At 39.3% G+C, this 20,259-nt stretch overlaps 1 protein-coding gene across 1 annotated transcript; it reads right to left on the reverse strand.

Annotated features, from left to right (window-relative positions):
• LOC132627113 (protein SENSITIVE TO PROTON RHIZOTOXICITY 1-like) lies at positions 1–4,339 on the reverse strand. Its single transcript, XM_060342236.1, has 2 exons — positions 4,182–4,339; positions 1–1,655 (listed from the first exon to the last, which is right to left on the reverse strand). The coding sequence occupies exon 2, from the start codon at positions 1,638–1,640 to the stop codon at positions 99–101; it is 1,542 nt and encodes a 513-aa protein (XP_060198219.1). The 5' UTR covers positions 1,641–1,655; positions 4,182–4,339; the 3' UTR covers positions 1–98.
• Positions 4,340–20,259: the final 15,920 nt, after the last annotated feature.

The raw sequence follows: 20,259 nt of genomic DNA on the forward strand, positions 1-20,259 counted from the left end.
TTTAAGGAAAACACAGTTATTCTGAGAAAAATAATGACATAATAATGATAGAATAGACAGCTACAAGGAACCAAAGACAAATTGAATACTGGTTGATGTTACTCCATTTCAGTAGAACTCATATATTTTGCAACCTTTTGAGGAGGAGGGTATTCACATGATCCAGATAGCAGAAACGATAATGAGCTATCGGAATCATCAAATGGTGGTCGAGGGAACTCTTGAAATCCATTAAGATTGCTAGTATCAAAGTTCAAAGGTGAGAAATAACTGTTTGGATTGTATGCACCCTCTTTTACATCCCCGGGATTTTGAAACTCATTGCCATGTGAAGCATTTACCTTAAAGTTTTCTTGTCGAGCTTTCATGGTGACTTCACTGGTTTGGCCCCGATCAGATGTCCCAGCAGATCCTTTAGTTTCATCCGGAGAAACTGCAGGAGTATGACCTTGAAAAAGGGAAATGTGTCCAAAAAGCTTGTCTTTCCTAGAAAATGTTGTTCCGCAGGAACAAAGCCACTTATCCTTACCACAATGCTTTTCATGTGTTTTAAGATCAGCAATTACTGAAAATTTCTTAACATTACATCTACTGCAAGTATAGGCTTTCTCACAGTGGGTTCTCTTGTAATGGTTTTTCACACATAAGATGGTCTTGAGAGGTTGAAACTTTTTATGCTCCTTATTGCGCTTGCATCCAACATAAGGACAGGAATACCTTTTGATGAGTGTTGGCTCAGAGCTGGGTTCTTTATGAGGCTTTGCAAGAGCTGCTGGAGTCTTGTACTCATCACCATGACCTCTCATGTGCATCCGCAAATTGGCATCCCTCTTAAATCCCTTGCCACAAATTGTGCAGAAGTGAGTGTGTGGTGCAAGGATTTCCTCCTTCTCCAACTGCAGAATCTCATAGGAACCAGGAGGAAGGTTCTCTTCTTCCTCAGCTTCATCTTCATCTTTCGATTCATGTTCATCAGCAGCATGATTTTGTTCAATCCCACAATCTCTTAACTGGTCAACGTGATTGGACTGGTCTTCCACCTTCGCAACACCGTCATTATATGTCATCCCACCAGCATTAGTACCTGTTGTAGAAGGAACCGTGACACCACCAGCCTGCCCAAGCTGGCTAGCAGCAGGGATCGCAGAGGAAAGTGTGTGTTTCATAGTTGGAAGAAGACTTCCGGCAGTTGATATCAATTGGACTATAACAGAAGTAAGATCAGCTATGATTAACTGCTGTTGCTGGACTATAAGATCATTTCCCTGAACCCCGTCTTGACCGCTCCGTCCAACTATCAAGTGAACCAGCTCCTGGAGCTGACGAATCTTTTGTTCGAGAAACGAAAGGTTGTTCAGCAGAGCTCTTGGATCCCAGTCATGTATTCTGGTCGAGTCATGATTTTCATTCCCCTGTTGATCCATCTCAGATGTGTGCTGTTTTGGTTTAGTAAATCCAGAAAACTGTTGCTCAATCCTGATCTGTTGATCCAAATAAGAGGAACCTTCCCATTTCTGTGCATACAGATTGAAATTAGTAAATGAATGGTTATTATCTGAGGGCACAATTTTCAGCAATTCATTGCCAGGTGAAGAACATTTTATCCAAGGGTCTTCACATAGACTGTCGTCAGGATCCATATCTGAATCTGCTTCCTGAGATAACAAGAGTGCACAAAGAAAAGATGGAAAGCAAAGAAAATTAAGAGCACTTCAACAAAATCAATCGAACCCATATGAAACAAGCATGAAAACAGTATTCATTCAGTTAACATGCGAATTAATTGATCATACTTTTACAAAATAAAATTATCAGGAGTGTACTTAGACCGCAACTTTAAAAGCATCAAAAAGAAAGGCGGAATACATAGGCGGCCCCCTGAACTTGTCACCATTTTCCATCTAGACACTTCAACTAAGGGTATGACCTATTAAACACCTTATGTATGTGCAAAATGTGATTATTGAGCACCTTACGCCGACCTGGCAAAAGAATGTGTTTCTAACTCTTCTTAGGCGCGTGAAATGGTGCCAACTGCCAAATAATATAATTTTTTCTATCAAATAAATCATTTTTTCCAAAAATCACCATCTCCATTAGACCTTTACCCCTTCACCACCATGTCTCCACCATCATTTCTCTTTTATCTTTTCAATACCAAACATCAGATGCAAATCTAATCAAAAGAAAGAACTCAGTTTCAAAGTATTAATAACATGTGTTTGTTAGTTGGGAGATCGATTTTAATGCAGATAATTTGAGATATTCAGAGGCCCTAGCTTTCATGCTTTGCTAGCACTCTAGCAGCTATGAGCTTTTCACTCATTTTTTAAAAGTTGCTCTTAATTCAATAAATACCACTCGATGTCGATATTGGAACCATGGACGCTCGATCATACTAATAAAGAAGGAAAATTATGTGTTGTGACTTGTGAGTGAAAGTTACAGAAATTGTAGGATTGGGTGGGGAAAATAGAGGAGGTGGATCTCAGAAGCAATCCGTGTCTTTGAAGAAGTAAATAAGTTAAACATCAATTAATGGGGTTGGGAATTAAGAAACTAAGAAGAAGAAAGAGGTACAGGTGTTGTTTCCTTGAAGATGAAGAGGCGGCAGTATTACTTAATGTGGTTTGTGGTGGAACTCCGATAAGTTTGATGGGAAAAATGAAGATAGGAATCGTGGAAATTAAATGTGAAGAAGAAAGAGTAAAAAAGAAGAAAAATAAAATAGCCACGTGCTGCCCGTTCAATGTTTATTTGTTTGTTTGTGACATCAGCAGCATGTTAACTTCGCACGCTTCATTTTTTCTGGACTGCAATAAGGTGCTCAATTGGCGCATTCTAAATATACTATAAGTGTCTAATAGGTCATATTATTAGTTAAAGTGTTCCAATGAAAAATGGTGACAACTTCAAGGGGATGTCTATGTGTTAGCCCAGAAAGAAAAGAAGATCAACGGAAGAGTGTTTATGATATCAGCAGCATGTTAATTTTTTCTGGACTGCAATAAGGTGCTCAATTGGCGCATTCTAAATATACTATAAGTGTCTAATAGGTCATATTATTAGTTAAAGTGTTCCAATGAAAAATGGTGACAACTTCAAGGGGATGTCTATGTGTTAGCCCAGAAAAAAAAGAAGATCAACGGAAGAGTGTTTATGATATGCTATATGATACACAGAGAGTGATGGCACAGGAAGTAGCATATAGGTACAGGTTTCTACTTCACTTTTAATAAGCTCTTTGAATGATATGTTCTAAATACCTATACCACGCCATACCTGTTCGACAGAGCTACATCAAGGCAAACAATAAGTCTACGCGATAGAATACAATTGGACCAAATTCATTCTTTCAAACAAGAAAGTGTTCACACTGTTAAAACTGGTGTATAAATCGTTAAATCTGGTGTACTGATTACATATTTCTACTCATAGTATGTCCTTTATTATCTTGGCCTCTAATTCAATTGCCGTGTAATCCAGCTACTGAGCGTCCACAGAACTAAATTTTCCGCGCTAAAATATTGCCCCTTTTTTTCTTCCTAAAAGTGAATATCCCATAGTAAACTTCCACAAAACACAAGCATCAAACTATTATAGGAAGAAAACATAGCTCTTGAGACAGCTATGCAACAGAAAAGGCAGCAACACATAAACTCTACATGAACGTTTTGATAACTAAAAAACCAATAAAAACCACCAAAAAGAAAAACCCAAATTCCAGTAATTTTCATGTTTGAGGATTAGTAAGTACTTTGGTTCAACTCCCCCCCCCCCCCCCCCCCTCTTCCTTTACCATATACAAGTCAGTCCATCCCCACAAAAAATAAAGAAAATAAACCAAAATTTCATTTTGAGAGTCTTTTTTGACCAACCACACCCTTCACCATCCACCCAAAAAGAAGCTTAACCACAAAAAAAATAAAAAAAAATAAAAAAAATAAATAATAATATTGAAATCTCATCAAAATCAAGAATCATTTCTAACAAAACACCAATACAACTTATTCAGGTGGACATAAAAAAAATTCAATCTTTCAGGCATCAACTCATCAAAGACTTCAAAAAAAAAAAAAAAAAAAAAAAAGGACTAAACTTTTCATCAAGAAATCATAACAGGATCCACCAAATACTGAAAAAGTGGGTTAAAACCCCTTTTGGAAATAATGAAAACTCACCAGATTGAAAGGTTAGCCAATAGTTGTTCTTTGTGTTGGGAACTGTAGGAAAAGGAAAGAGAGAAGTTGTTGAGCCCAGTTCATATATATAATACTACTAACTAGTAAGCAATATTTTGATTCTCCTTTGTGATGTTACACCCAAACACAGTCAAATTGTCTAAAGATGGGACCCACTGCTCTCTAAACATATCCTCACCCCACTCTTGAAAAAAAAAAAAGGGGTCCCAATGTTTAATAAATGTGATTCTCACCGGGAAGTTTCACGTTAAAAATAAAATGTTTCTAATAATGACAATTTCAGACTTGCTATTTTACCTCAACCCTTGTTGGTCTAGAAAAAATTGACTTACACTTGGCGCTTAATAGAATACCTACATGTTTATATGCGCACTTAACGTAGAGCAACTTAGAATCAGATATTTATTGAGTTAGGCTCCTTAAAATCATTATTAGTGCAAATACTACGGAGCAGTCTTGATTTTTTCCCTGTGGGGTGTAACTATGCTTTCAGTGATAACATGATTTTTAAAATAATGAAAGGCTGTTGCATTTTCCGGGCAAGCGATATATGAAATTTATTTAAGCTTAACCCCAATATGAGGTCATTAATAATGCATGAGCTTCGAAAGAGAAAGTTTTACTTTTTACCATGTTTAATCCACGCGAATTGGATTTATGCACATTAATTTTAATATAACATTCAATTATTATATCCAATCTAATTCTAATGAAATTGTACCTTAGTTACCTTTGTTAATAAAATTTGTGGACTTAAAATAAACATTTAGGGGTCGTTTGGTGCATGGTATAAGCTTGGATATCCCAACACTAATTTTTTGTATCACGTTTGGTAGAAGGTATAAATGTAGTCGGGGATAAATTTATACCTTCTACCCAACAGAGTTTAAAATGAAGCACAATCTTAAGCATGAGATATCTCACCTTATCCCACTAACCTTGGGATTATTTTATCCCATCTCTCAAATGGGATAAATTAGTCTCGGAATTGTAATCCTGAGATTATAATCCCGAAATAATTTAGTCCGCGTACCAAACGATCGCTTATTTTGATATAAAATGAAATGTCTAGAAGTGAATATTTTTGTTGGAGCCCACTAAAAGTCACCAACCAAGATGATTCTCCCACTTTTCATTCCAGTCCACTTGCACACATTGACCATACTTCGAAAAATTAATGCATGTATTCTGACACGTTAAAGTTACTTATCAGATCATATTGGAAGTTGAAACTTTCCAAAGAAAATGTTTAGACTTTTCCATTAGGACCACTAATCCATTCAGTGAAAATCTGGCATTATATACGCGAGTTGGACGGCACTAGTGATTCAATAACAAATCTCTATGTGTATATGTGTACAATAAAAATAAAAATTTAATTCAGAACAACTTTTAAAATCTCAATTCGTCACTGATTACGTAAGAAATTAGTGAGAATCAAATTCATAATTTCATCACAACTAATGTAGTGAGAGATTTTCAAGAATATCGCAAGCTATGAACTTCGGTGGTTTATGAGAAATAATTTCAATCAAATAAACAAGAAAGTACATAATTTTTTAGTGAAGAAGGTTATTTGAGGGTAGGTAAAAAGGAAAAAAAAAGAGGTTAATTAGGCACATGGTGACAAACTGGCAGAAGTGAGAAATACTTTCAATCAAATAAACAAGAAAGTACATCATTTTTTAATGAAGAAGGTTATTTGAGGGTGGGTAAAAAAAATGAGGTTAATTAGGCACATGGTGACAAACTGGCGGAAGTGATGGTGATTTTGAAGGAGGAGACAAAATTAAATTATGCACGTATTATATGAGCACAATTGAATCATACGAATAATGTAAGCCTACATTTGACTCATTTTGGTTTAATTAAAAACATGTAGTATATAATTTGGGCTTAAAAATAATAAATAGAAATAGAAAATACAGAAAATGAGATCTATTGTTTAAAAGGGCTATTTGAGCCATTGGTAATCACAGGGAAGGACTCGGGACCAATTTTTAATGGAGGCTAAAATTGTTTCATTTCACATAGTTCAGAGACAATTTTGTTCCTTTTCGTAAGTGAAATAATACTTATTTCTCTTTTGTTGTCTAATGAAAAAGCTAATTTACATTACGGAAAAGGGTCAAATATACCCCTGAACTATTAGAAAAGGGTTAAATATCCCCTCGTTATACTTTGGGTCTAAATATACCCTTCTCATTATACTTTGGGTTCAAATATACCCCTCCGTTATACTTTGGGTCCAAATATACCCCTCTTCCGTTAAAATTGTCCATGGTGAGCATGAGATATGATGTGGCATTAACAACTCGGTGAGGTGGACACCACATGGCATGCCACCTCACCACCCCAACTCATTTACCCCTCTCTTCCCTTTCTTCTTCCACCACTACCATCTCCTCCCCTCCACAACCCTTGCCACCATTGTTTACCCCGAATTTAGGTAACCAATTGAATTTATAAGTGAGGTATAAGATATGTAGATAAACTTTAATCTATTTTGGGTTGATGTGGAATAGGTATGGATTCGTATGCAATAATGGGAATATGTAAATATATGTGTTAATGCCTTGACTAAATACGTAGATATTGATATTAAGTTAATTGTATTGAATGAACAAACAAAGCCAAACACCGCTGATTCGGACCAAAAAAGTAAAAGAGAGAGAGAGCGCTTCAATATATGTTTTCTATTACAATGTTTTAGATCTCAAAAAGCCAACCCCTAGAAGTAGGGAAATGTCCTCTATTTATAGTTTTGCCTCATGGGCCTTACATATAACACAAAGCCTTTTTAGAATAAAGAAACCCTAAAAGGATAAGATAGGACCGTACGATCTGACACCCGTACGGTTGTCAGTACAAAATGATAGAACGGTCTTGACGCGTGGTGATTCCGCTACTGGTTAACCGGACCAACGGCCACGATCAATTCGGACATGGAGAAAACGGACTAACGGCCATGAGAACTTGACTTGGAGAAAACGGACTAACTGCAATGCCGAGTTTGGTCCGGAGACACCGGAGCAACAGATTTACTTATCTTTTCTCGGATCATAAACATCTAGTGCAATCCCCCGGTCTGAAGAAAAGACTGATCATACTCATGCTCATTTGATCTTACCCTCGGCTCTAGTGTCACCGGTCTTGCATATATCCGATTTTTACAGTATACAGATAGTCCCCACACTTTCCGGACCGTAGTTTTACCGGAGTAACGGGAAGTGGATAAGTCACAAAACCGGCGGTTTCATAAGCTCGTCCTTATCTTTTAGTTTTGGCGGGAACAGTTATGTCACGTCCCTCTGACATCGGCCACGTGTCTCGCCCTGAATGCCCGACCTCGGGAACCGCCGTATCGCACGCCGCTTCATATCACGTCTCATTAAAGGTGGGACACATGGCGCCCCCCGGTTGGCTGACCTCTGTAACCGCTACAGTTACCATGCCTATATAAGACCCTTAACCCCTTCATTTCACCATTTTCACTTCTTTACTTCTGATCGTGTTCATCTCATATTTTCTTGCTTGTCTCGATCGTTTTCATCGCTTAACTTCTTGCTTGTATTGATCGTAAGAAAATCAACTTTGCTAACTTCTTCATTTGGCATTCTTTGATTGAAAGTGCTCATTTGCTTCTTCTTTCACTTCGTCGTTTTGAAATTTTCAACTGCCTTTTCAATCTTTTCTTATATATCCTCCAACTGTTTCGTCTCCTACTTCGAATTCACCAATCTTCTTTTTCACATTTTCTAAATGTCTGCCAACACCGAAACTACCTCCCAGGACATTCCTTCTGTTTCTTCTCAGGGAGCCGAGCCAACCTCACAACCCAAGGGAAAAACCTTCGTTGAACCTACCGTTTTGGACATAGTGCCGTCCAAACCCAACTACAACAAAGAATTTGAAGTCGAGAAGCCTTCTCCGATAGCGGATAGAGGTTTCGATATAAGGCAATATCCTTCGTCTATTACTGAGGATAAACTTAACCAGGTCCGGGCCGACTGCAGATGGGATAACCGTCAGGTGCAAGTGTTCGCCCCCGGGCCCAATGAATCTATCACCGATCACAGAGAAGGCTTCTTGTATGTTTATACCTATCCATTTACGCTCAAGCTCGTCCCTGCAATTGATCCGGTTATTTTGGAGATATGTCGGACGTATAATGTGACCCTGGCCCAAATTGGTCCGATTATCTGAAGGACCGTGGCCTGCCTCCAGTTATTAGCCAACAAAGTCAATGAGGAATTCAAGATGACGCATTTCATCCGGTTATATTCCCTGAGGCTATTCCGAGGGGGTGTGATAAAGCTCACCAAGCGAGGTCGGAACCCGATCTTTTCCAAGATGGACGAAGACAGAGATCGAGGTTGGTTAGAATGCTATGTTCGGGTGAAGACTGCAGACATTATTCCGGCTGATTACATGCCTTTTCCGGAGAGGTGGAACGATAGACGTAAGTTTCTCAGTTCTCCCTTCAGTAATTATTCTTCCATGCTTTGTCAACACTTGCTCCCCTTGTATTCACACAATTTCTCCCCTTCTCTCTTTTTACCAGCTGTGGCATGGATACCTTCGGCCGTCCGGAACATGACTGAATGGGTTGGAGCAATCATTGGTCAACACACCCATGAAAAACGGACATGGGGGGGGGGGGGGGGGCAAATTCTGAGTCGGTGGAAACCGGCTCTAGAACCTTATAAAAAGGGATTTACCCCTCATTTTTCATCCAACCCACCCCTAATACTCTCCCTAATCCTTTGGAAAGTTCCCCCACCTTCCGTCCACTAACGTTATCGCGAATCAAGTGAAATCTCGGGATTTAGGTCCAGATAGCGTATAGTTACGATTATAGTATCGTTTTGTAGTGGATTTTGGCTTGGATTCAAAGTAGATTATGAAGATATTGCGGTTCTAGCCAGAATAAGGTATGGATATCTCTTTATTGATATTGATTTCGATTTATTTACGGAAATAGAGTTATTAAATCATTGTATAATGGATTAGTTGGTTGAGAAATGGAATAAATATCGTGTGGGATGCTTTATGGAGTATTTTGGTGTTGATGATGATGTTGTTGATGTTAGTAATGTTGTTGTTGTTATGGTTGTTGGTATTGCGATTTCGGGCTAGGGATATAAACAGGGGAGATGCTGCCTGATGTGCCATGAATTTCGGCACATTTGATGCCTTTTCACTTGAAGTTTTACTTGTTTTTAAGTGTTTTTATATTTTTTCTTATGTTATTTTGATGTTTTGTAGGGTTGGTTGACTAAGGAACGAAAATGATGAGAATTGCTGAAAAATGGACAACTTAGAGCTAAAGGACGGTCCGTAACTCGAGTTACGGACCATAACGTGATCCGTAACCTAAGAGGAAATCTAGATACATGCTGGCTCAAAAGGACGGTCCGTAACTCATGTTACGGGCCGTAACGTGTATCGTAATCTGAAGGGAAATTCCAGTAAAATGCCTAAGTATTGTCAATGTTACGACCAGAAGGACGGTCCGTAACACAAGTTACGGGGCGTAACATGAGGGCGTAATGCATTGTCCACTGAAGACTGAAGTCGTGATCCGCTGGAAGATACGGACCGTAACTTGTGTTACGGTCCGTCGAAAGAAGCTGTAACATTAGGAAGTCTCTAGCCCGAAACATACCATTAGAAGTATATCACATTGAAACCTGAAGCATAATATCTAATCAAAGCGGGGAACACAACCTTAGTCTCTCTCTCGCATTAATTACAACTCAAGTCAAAGTATTAGTTTATGTTACAAAACAAATATTCCAAACTATTCGGAATAGGATTAAAGCCTTTAAAGACCAGTATCACATACAATTAGTACCCTTTTCTATCCATATTCCCTGTGGGATTCGACCCCAACATTGTTTGGGTTACTATATTTGACAACGTCCGCTTTACGCCACTAATATGTGTAATTTGAGCGTATCACTGCCCGAATTTCGACAGATTCTAAAAGGATTTAATTTGAAGGCCTGAGATAAGCATATAATGATGGGTCTAACAATAGTATGAATCCTCTTGAATGTAGATTTACGAGCTTGAGAGGATAGGCGTTAAGTAGTTGGAGACCAAAAAGGTAGAAGTTCTTCCTAAAGGCATGATTCGTTTCTTATGAACCCTATATGATTTCCATGATTTCCTTATTCCCAAAAAGCTAGAAGTTCATGATTCTCAAAGTTCTTATGATAATTGTTCCTTCTTTTCTTGACATGATTCCATATAAGGTAAGAGCATAATAACCATGTGACCAGAAATTGTCCAAGTAGAGCTTGACATATTGTTGCATGATTTCTGAGTGTTCTATTATTCTTTCTGAGGGGCCATATCTGCTTCCTATGTCCTGGAGTTCATAGATAGACAGAAGAGACATGTTATAGAGTCGATATTTTTCAGCACATGCATGATATACATATATTTACATTTTATTTAGCCTGGTCACTTGGTCAGTGAGATAGAATGCTTCGCCTACGGGTTATGGAGTTGTTGCCTGGCCTACGGGTCATGGAGTTGTTGCCTGGCCAACGGGTCACGGAGTTGCACATACTTGACCTACGGGTCATGAAGTTGATTATACCTGGCCTATGAGCCATGGAGTTATCTATACCTGACCTACGGGTCATGGAGTTGATTATACCTGGCCTATGAGCCATGGAGTTATCTATGCCTGACCCTCGGGTCACGAAGTTATATCTATAGAGTTATGTTATCTTGTCTCAGGTGAAAGGCAACCCAGGTAGATTACCTCCAGATGCTTTCTTGAAATATCCAGAGTATAGCTCGTTATTTCATTTCAGTTGTTATCTTGCATTACATATTCAGTACATTATTCGTACTGACGTCCCTTTGTCTGGGGGCGCTGCGTTCATGCCCGTAGGTTCAGGTAGTCGGACAGCCGATCCAGCTCAGTAGGCCTTCCATTCATCCGCAGTCAGTGCGCTCCACTTGATCCAGAGCTGCAGTCCCTGTGTGGTATGCTATTTTGACATGTATGGGTATGACGGGGCCATGTCCTGTCCTTTCTACAGCTCGTGTTTCCTAGAGGTTTGTGGACAGTTGTACGTTGTTGGGGATGTTATGTAGCCTTGTCGGCTCTCATTTTGTTGTACAACATACATGGCAGCCTCATCGGCTTGCTCAGTTGTGTATTTATATTTTGGGTGTGTGTGCTCAGTTCAGACGAGATGGTCATATACATATATCCTCGCTGGCTTGTTGGTATTGTTTGTGTGCACGTTGGCCTTATTGGTTTAAGTTGGGGGCTACTCCCTGAGTTTCAGATTTAGAGTGGTTCGCTCGGGCCTAGGTTGGCATCGAGTGCTGGTCACGCCACTCCAGATTTGGGGCGTGACAAAATGTCTCTCTCGTTGGACGTGGTCAAGCTCTAAAGCTTTTTGACGTGTTGTATATATAAGAGTTGTCACCACCTTCTTCTTGTCCAAATTCATCCACGTCTTAGTTTTACAATATGTCCGAAAACCAATCCTTATTTGATAGGGATTTCTTTCTTTCCTTGTTTGCATGTATAGTTTTCTTCTCTGCAACATCCCATAAATTTGAGGTAGGTGTGAATGTGTAAAAACTAGCATTAAGATGATATTTTAGCTATATGAATCCATTCGGGATGAATTCGGGTGATAAACAGTCGTTTTGAAGTTAAACCAAAAAGTGCAGTTCTTAAGGGCTTCTAAATTCGTCTAAGTCTGGCGAACTTCTTACTATTTCCCATTTTTCGGATAGTTTCTTTGAGAAACAAAGAAAACTCAAAACATGAAAGTTTTAGGTCTTTAACATACGTTTCCAACGGTAGTTCGCCCAGCTCAAACAGAGATATGTAAGAAAATTTATGACCGTTTTACGGAGCAAAGGTTGCAGTCGCGTCGCAAAGGTGCCGTTTTTGCCTTGTACGGCACCACTGCATCTTAGGGGTGCTGCAGGTGGTCTCATCCGTGATGGGTCCATAATGCAAGGGTGCCGCGGCCCATTATTTTTCTGGTTTCGAATTTTATAAGTATCCCACTTTGTTTTGGCCGACTTTTTGAGAGGAAACAACCCTAAAACTTTCCTAAAGAATCTAAGGTAAGTTCTTGATCAATTCCTATCATTACTACATCAATATCACATCAAATTGACCCTAGCTTATCTCTCTAAACCTTTGATTCTTGAAAACTGAAGAAAGAGAAGATGAAGGAGACTTTGGGAAACTTCTTGAAGGTATGTTCTTTGAACTTTACGGAGATTATTTAGATGATTTAGATTACTTTAGGGTATAATAAACAATAATAGTCAATGTGTGATTCATGGGGGATTCAAGAACACGTGTTGGGCACGAAAAAACCGCAGTTTTTTTATAAGGATAGGAACTCTTAGAATTTGATTAAAGTTCTAAACTTTATCATTAATAATCATTGTAGAATGATTGTTGAACTTGGAGGAATACGTTTGCTAGCTTTTAGCGGGATTTGAGGTATGTCTACTTTTCAAAAACCTTCTTTTTGAAGTATGTTATCTTGTTTGAAACGTGTAGATGATTGTTCGTGACTTGAAATCTTTCTTTGGAATATGAACATGATTGAAACTCTTGTTTGGTGGAAGTTCCTTCGGAATTAAAGATGATTTCTTTTAGAAAAAGTCATGCGTGTGTAGGGTCAAGCCCGCATCGAACCTTATATGAACTATACTACTTTGTGAAACTCATTTTTTCCATTATTGGATGATTGAACTCAATTTTTTTCTAAAGGTTGGACCTTAAACTTGTTTTGCTGATTGAATGGATTTCTCTTGAACTTGAAATTGAATAAGAGATTTGAATTAGATTTCTAAATCGGTTATTACTTGAGATGCCTCTATTTTGAGATGATGACTTAAGAAGTGAGATTCGAATCTACGCTGATAACGTCCAAATCCACCCTATTAATTAGAATGGGCACGGTCGTATGCAAATATAATTTACCCAACTATGAGTCGGGGTCGAATCCCACAGAGAACAATATGTAGGTGATTTAAGCAGATTAGGAATTATCACTAACAATAGCTATGCCCGAACGCATCAATGGTGGTTTTTTATAAGGTTTTAATAAAATACGGAAATATAAATTCTAATCTAGAAAGCAAGTAAATTGATCAATGGCAACAAGAATGGAAGGAGGGAAACTACTTCTCAAGTAACGATCCAATCTATTTCACGAATTGTAAATAATAGCAAGTTTATGTTATTTAGCCTCGGATAATGACTCTAAATTAACTTCTTCCGAAGATTAACTAGACTACCCAATTGAAGATCCCTCAAGCAATTAGGAGCATTAAGAACACCCGAATATGGCTACAAGTGGTATTGTCTATTCCTAGGTCAACTTCCATTAGATGAGGGTTAACGCCCCAAATTCATGTTAATTATCCTATCCCAACTCCGTTTTTCCTCTTCCGAGTTTCAAACAAAGTAAATGGGCGAGTTCAAAGGTTAGCTAATCCCTTGAAAACATTCATGAACAAGAATAATTAAAATAGCAAAAACTTACTTGATTAAGAACAATGCAAATGAATAAATAAGCACAACAAGAGTATCAATCTTAATTGTCACCAAGAGATTTCCATCAACAAGGATTAAAAAGAAGAGAGAACATTTTTGTAGGAACCCTAGCCTCCAACTTGTGGGAGCTGCCAAAGATGATCTGATATTTTGCCTTAGTTTTCTATTTATATGAACTGGGATGGAAGAAATCGTCAAAATCCGAGTTCTGGTCGAAATTGCCGAAAATCCTTCATCGCGATCGCGCCATGTGTCTGCGCGATCGCGTGGATGACGTCAGCTTCCACTGCTCCCTTCATCGCGATCGCGTGTCGATCCTGCACGACCGCGTGGAATTAACAACGCGCGTAGGCGCGATCGCGTTACATTCCAGCGCGATCGCGTGGAGTACAATTCCCGCGTGGGCGCGATCGCGTGGGTACTCTGCGCGATCGCGTAGAGTATTTTTCCACGGCTCTTTTCCAGAACTTCCAGTTGATTCCAGTTTTGCAACTTTTTTTGCTTGTTTTCCACACTTAGGCTCTAGGGACCTCGTATTGCCTGAAACATGACAAAAACTACGTAAAATGACATAGACTTGCTTAAAAACAAGTAAAACTTATAGTTAAAAAGCATCGATTGTGGTGTAAAATCACGCCACATCAACACCCCCAACTTAAAGTATTTGCTTGTCCTCAAGCAAGCCATACAAAACCATGACTCAATCTAACACCTAGATATTATAGAATAACAATGTCTACATTGGTTTTGACTCTGAACTACCGGCATGCATGTTTTCCTTTAAACGACCACCCCAACTTTCTACTTTAAAACAATATGCATAACTCTAGAACACTACGACTAACCATGAAGCTTCAATGAATGACATCATATTATCGAACATATTATGGTGCACACAAACGCTACTTTAGGCGGTCACTTTATTTTGTTCAATTTTCATCCTTATGCCCTCACATAGACCAAAGAATGTCCCAACACACATATATACGACAAGAATGGGACGAAGACGAAAGAGAAGAGAAAAACACTCACACTCACAAAGAAAATTCATATTTACACATGCAAATACCATAGGCTTGCCCTTATTTTCTATGTTCTCATCCTAGGATTGTTCGGTTGTGATCTCATTAGGACTTGTTTCGGCTTGTAATGTAGGTTTAGGGACGGGTCGGATACTTTTTGGATATTAGTGACTCACCCTCCTTGAACACTACAACATCTTTTCACCTTAGTTCGCCTCTTTTCTTTCCACCCCTTTATTTTCTTTCAGTTTTCAACCTCGATGTGGTTTTACTTCTAACCAACCTAGAATTCTTTTTGCGTTACAGTTTTCTGATTTTTTTTTTTTTTTATATATATATATATGCAGCTACCACATCGAATCTTCACTAGCAAACTCCACCACCCCCAACTTATGTTTTGAACATGTACTCCACATTTAATTCACCCCCAACTTAGGCATTTTGCCTCCTCTAACTAGTAGCATCAAGGAGGGAACGAGTGCGAAGATGGATTAATTTCACAAAGGGTAAGGTTTCATAATTTGCTAGCCAAGAAAAAGGTCAAAAAGGCTCAAAAGGGAAACTAAGGGTATTTAACACTTTTGGTAAGGCTTATTTAGGCAAAGTGACTATTTCAACAAAGAAAGCCTAAGATCATTTCACAACCAAACTAACTTTCGCATTTCAAACAAGACCAACCGGGCAGGTTCTAGATTATACATGCATAAACAGAATCAAACTAATACTTCACACACACATCGGCATAAGGACAATAATTTTTTGCACTTGTGACTTCCTAAGTAGTAATTCATCACACACAACACCCCAATAATCACAATGTCATATAAAGAATCAATCATGTCAGACAATAACTGTTCTAAGTATGCATTTTTGAAAATTTCGAGGGGTCCAAAAATTTCAACAAAACACAATACATGCCATTAGTTGCCAAGTAGTACCAAATAAAACAAAATTACTCTATTCAACCTAAGTAAACATCCTAAACATGCCAGTTTCAACAAAATAAAACTCTCCTCAGGAAAAGAACTCTGGCAAAGAAAAGCCGAGGAGGTTCCTACCCCTAACCAAAAAACTTGCAGTGTCCTCACTGCAGTACATCAACACAGAAAAAACTTTTTTTTTTTCATACCTCCTAGCACTGCGTGCTATGGTTATCTCTGCTCACTCTCTGAACTGGAGCTGCTAGGCTCTGGCAGGACAAAATCGTCCTCATTTTCCTCCTCGTCGTGCTGTGCTCCGCATACACTCCTCAGAATGCTCATCATTTTGTTCAGGAATTTGCTTTGCTTCTTGGCATGCTCCCTTGCCTTTTTCTGCCTCCTCTCTATTTTTCCTTGCTTTTCTTTGATATGTTTCATGTCCTCCACCACACCTGCTAATGTCGGACCAATAGGAACAGAGGGAGCTATAGATGTGCCTTCGCCATGTGGGCCAGCAGGGAGACTAGCTACTAGCTGCTGGATCCGATTGTCCACCCCATGGACCTGGGTGGAGATATATTGGAAAGGCCTGGCGGCTTCTTGCAGTGGTGGCAAGATTGGTATAGCCATGGGAGGGGCTGATGCCCCACCAATAGAATCTGATGCAGTAGATGTGAACTGCTCAAATGATGATGTTGCTATATCAATCTTCCTCTTCTTCTGTACATTACCAGGCCCTCTCTTTTTCAACGGATAAATCGGTCCAGCAGGCCCTTTTTCTCTGTCGTCTGGTCTCGTGGGCACTCCATCAGTGGAGCACAAGTAAGTGATCAATGATGGGAAGAATAAGCTCTTGGTCCGTTCAAGCACCACCTCCCGGATTTCCTGCATAATGAGTCTCCCCACGTCAACAGGCAATCCTTCCATCACAGCACAAATTACTTTAGCCCTCTCAAGCGGCACCTCTGAATCATGTTTTGAAGGCAGCACCCTGGATGTGACAATATCAAGCCAAGTTTTGGCTTCAGCGGTGAACTCTGCAGAGTCAATCCTTTTCTGCATTGTGTTTAGCCACTTTGGTTGTTCCCCACCGTGAAGGTGGGTCACAAACCATTGTTGCCGCAGGTTTTCGTACATCTGTGCCATCTCGCTGTTGTCACCATCCTGCAGATTATAATAGGCATTGATTCTTGAGGCATTGCACAGGACATCCACACCTCTGACTTTGGCAATTGCCCTATGTGTAATGTCTGCCTCTGCAACATTTGCGTAGAATTCCCGCACCAGGGTATGATTTGCCCTGATTGGTTCATCTGCAAAGCGTATCCAGCCGCTTGTCACCAACCTTCCATAGAACTCGGGCATCCTTTCTTCCAAACTTTCTGTTACAAAGCCCCTCTCTTCAATGAAGCTCTTTCCCAGCAGTCTATCATATAGCTTTGAACATTTTGCTGACTGGAAGGTGGTGGTGTCATAATATTCAATCAATGGTACTTGGGCAGCACTGGATGATGAAGCCATTTTTTGAGTTTAAGTACCTACAAAGCAAACACAATGCATATGAACACCTATAATGATGTATAATGAGGAGTTGGGTTAAGGACATTTGGGCACCCAAGTTTGGAACAGCTCTGTGCGAGCATTCTGTCTGTGAACTGGGACTTTTCCTTCAACGCGATCGCGTGATGAACTGGCGCGATCGCGACATTTTTATTGTCTCATTAACCGCGATCGCGGTTCAACATTACGCGTTCGCGTCAGTTTTGGTCATTTACTCAGCGCGATCGCGCCAGTACAGGCCGCGATCGCGCTGAATCGTTTCAGATTCAGCGAAGCATTTTCACAAACAGGTTATGGGCATCAATTTTGTGCCTTCAATTCAACGATTTTAAGCTTGTATTTTGCTCCATTTTTTTCTTCATATCAACACCCATCTCTCAACTCACATTACTCACAACAAACAACACTTCACATGACAAGAAATTCAGCAATTTCATCACATTTTCATGCTTAAACAAGTGGAAGAAAATTTTTCTTTCACAATTTCTAACATGGAAAGATGATAAAAACAACCCTAGGATCAAGACAATGAAAGAATCACATACCTTGTGGTTGCAAGTTGAAGAATTCTTCTTAAAAATTGAAGTTGAATTTGAGAGAAAATTGAGAGAATTTTTGAGAAAAAGTGAAGGAAATGATGGGTTTCTACCGTTTTGCGTTTCTTTACTCTGTTTTGAAAACTGAAAACGCGCCTCTGCGCGATCGCGTGGTGATGTGGCGCGATCGCGTAGAGTAATTTCTCTTCTTTTTTTTTACCGCGATCGCGTGGGTTCTTTGCGCGATCGCGAAGAGTAAAATTCGCCCAAATTTTTCCAGATTCAGAAAATAAGTACAGAAACCAGTCTAACAAATTACAGAAACCAGCAGCTACTGATTTGTGGCTGTTCTGAAAACTCCACCTATTCAAAACAACTCCAAAAATTGTGTAATTTTGCAGATTAGTCACAAATCATAAACTAAACAATTCTAAAAAATCAAATTTCAAAAATGATTAAAAAATTTAAAAACGATGGGTTGCCTCCCACCAAGCGCTTAAGTTAACGTCGCGGCACGACGGATACCAACTTTACCGCTTTTCTCGCCATTTGGAGCTTATGAATTGGGCACCTAACTTGGAATCAAGTTTGTGACCACGAGCAGTGGGGGGTGGTAAATATCTGATCACGCCAAGTAAAATATTGTTCATTCTACGCTTCTTGGCTTTCAAGTGAGTAATTTCATTTTGCCTTGTTGAATTTTCAAATTGCAGAATATAAGGCTCTTGAACTTTTTGAACTATGACATCCTCTTTTTCCCCCGGATTGGGGTCAACACCAACCATATTGTTCAGAACAATGGTTGACTCCCATTCATTTTTTTCTTTGGCATTCCCAATAAACTCATCTTCATGATTTACCCTTTTATCTTGAGCATTGGGTAGTTCATAATGATTTGCCCGTGGAGGATTTTCTTCTTCTTTCATCAAACCAAGTTGGAGACTAGTTTCCAAGTACTCTTCAAAAGCTTTTTGGTTTTCATTACCCTCACCTAGTAGACACTCCATCATGAATTTGAACTCACCAATTTGGCCATGCTCACAATAAAATGACTAAACAAGTTTTCATGGAAAGATGCCATTTTTTTTTATATATAAAATAAAACACAGAAAACAACTACACAAATATTTACGGGTTCGGATCAAAGCAAGTTAGCTTATTTCCTAGATTAGCCCAAATACGCCAAATTGTTCCCCGGCAGCGGCGCCATTTTTTGATAACGTCCAAATCCACCCTATTAATTAGAATGAGCACGGTCGTATGCAAATATAATTTACCCAACTATGAGTCGGGGTCGAATCTCACAGAGAACAATATGTAGGTGATTTAAGCAGATTAGGAATTATCACTAACAATAGCTATGCCCGAACGCATCAATGGTGGTTTTTTATAAGGTTTTAATAAAATACGGAAATATAAATTCTAATCTAGAAAGCAAGTAAATTGATCAATGGCAACAAGAATGGAAGGAGGGAAACTACTTCTCAAGTAACGATCCAATCTATTTCACGAATTGTAAATAATAGCAAGTTTATGTTATTTAGCCTCGGATAATGACTCTAAATTAACTTCTTCCGAAGATTAACTAGACTACCCAATTGAAGATCCCTCAAGCAATTAGGAGCATTAAGAACACCCGAATATGGCTACAAGTGGTATTGTCTATTCCTAGGTCAACTTCCATTAGATGAGGGTTAACGCCCCAAATTCATGTTAATTATCCTATCCCAACTCCGTTTTTCCTCTTCCGAGTTTCAAACAAAGTAAATGGGCGAGTTCAAAGGTTAGCTAATCCCTTGAAAACATTCATGAACAAGAATAATTAAAATAGCAAAAACTTACTTGATTAAGAACAATGCAAATGAATAAATAAGCACAACAAGAGTATCAATCTTAATTGTCACCAAGAGATTTCCATCAACAAGGATTAAAAAGAAGAGAGAACATTTTTGTAGGAACCCTAGCCTCCAACTTGTGGGAGCTGCCAAAGATGATCTGATATTTTGCCTTAGTTTTCTATTTATATGAACTGGGATGGAAGAAATCGTCAAAATCCGAGTTCTGGTCGAAATTGCCGAAAATCCTTCATCGCGATCGCGCCATGTGTCTGCGCGATCGCGTGGATGACGTCAGCTTCCACTGCTCCCTTCATCGCGATCGCGTGTCGATCCTGCACGACCGCGTGGAATTAACAACGCGCGTAGGCGCGATCGCGTTACATTCCAGCGCGATCGTGTGGAGTACAATTCCCGCGTGGGCGCGATCGCGTGGGTACTCTGCGCGATCGCGTAGAGTATTTTTCCACGGCTCTTTTCCAGAACTTCCAGTTGATTCCAGTTTTGCAACTTTTTTTGCTTGTTTTCCACACTTAGGCTCTAGGGACCTCGTATTGCCTGAAACATGACAAAAACTACGTAAAATGACATAGACTTGCTTAAAAACAAGTAAAACTTATAG

Source organism: Lycium barbarum, chromosome 2 (genome assembly GCF_019175385.1).
Source record: "Lycium barbarum isolate Lr01 chromosome 2, ASM1917538v2, whole genome shotgun sequence".
Classification (NCBI taxonomy): Eukaryota; Viridiplantae; Streptophyta; class Magnoliopsida; order Solanales; family Solanaceae; genus Lycium; species Lycium barbarum.

Excerpts from the sequence above, each read along its gene's own strand:
- LOC132627113 (XM_060342236.1), bottom strand. The coding sequence starts at position 1,640 with ATGGATCCTGACGACAGTCTATGTGAAGACCCTTGGATAAAATGTTCT.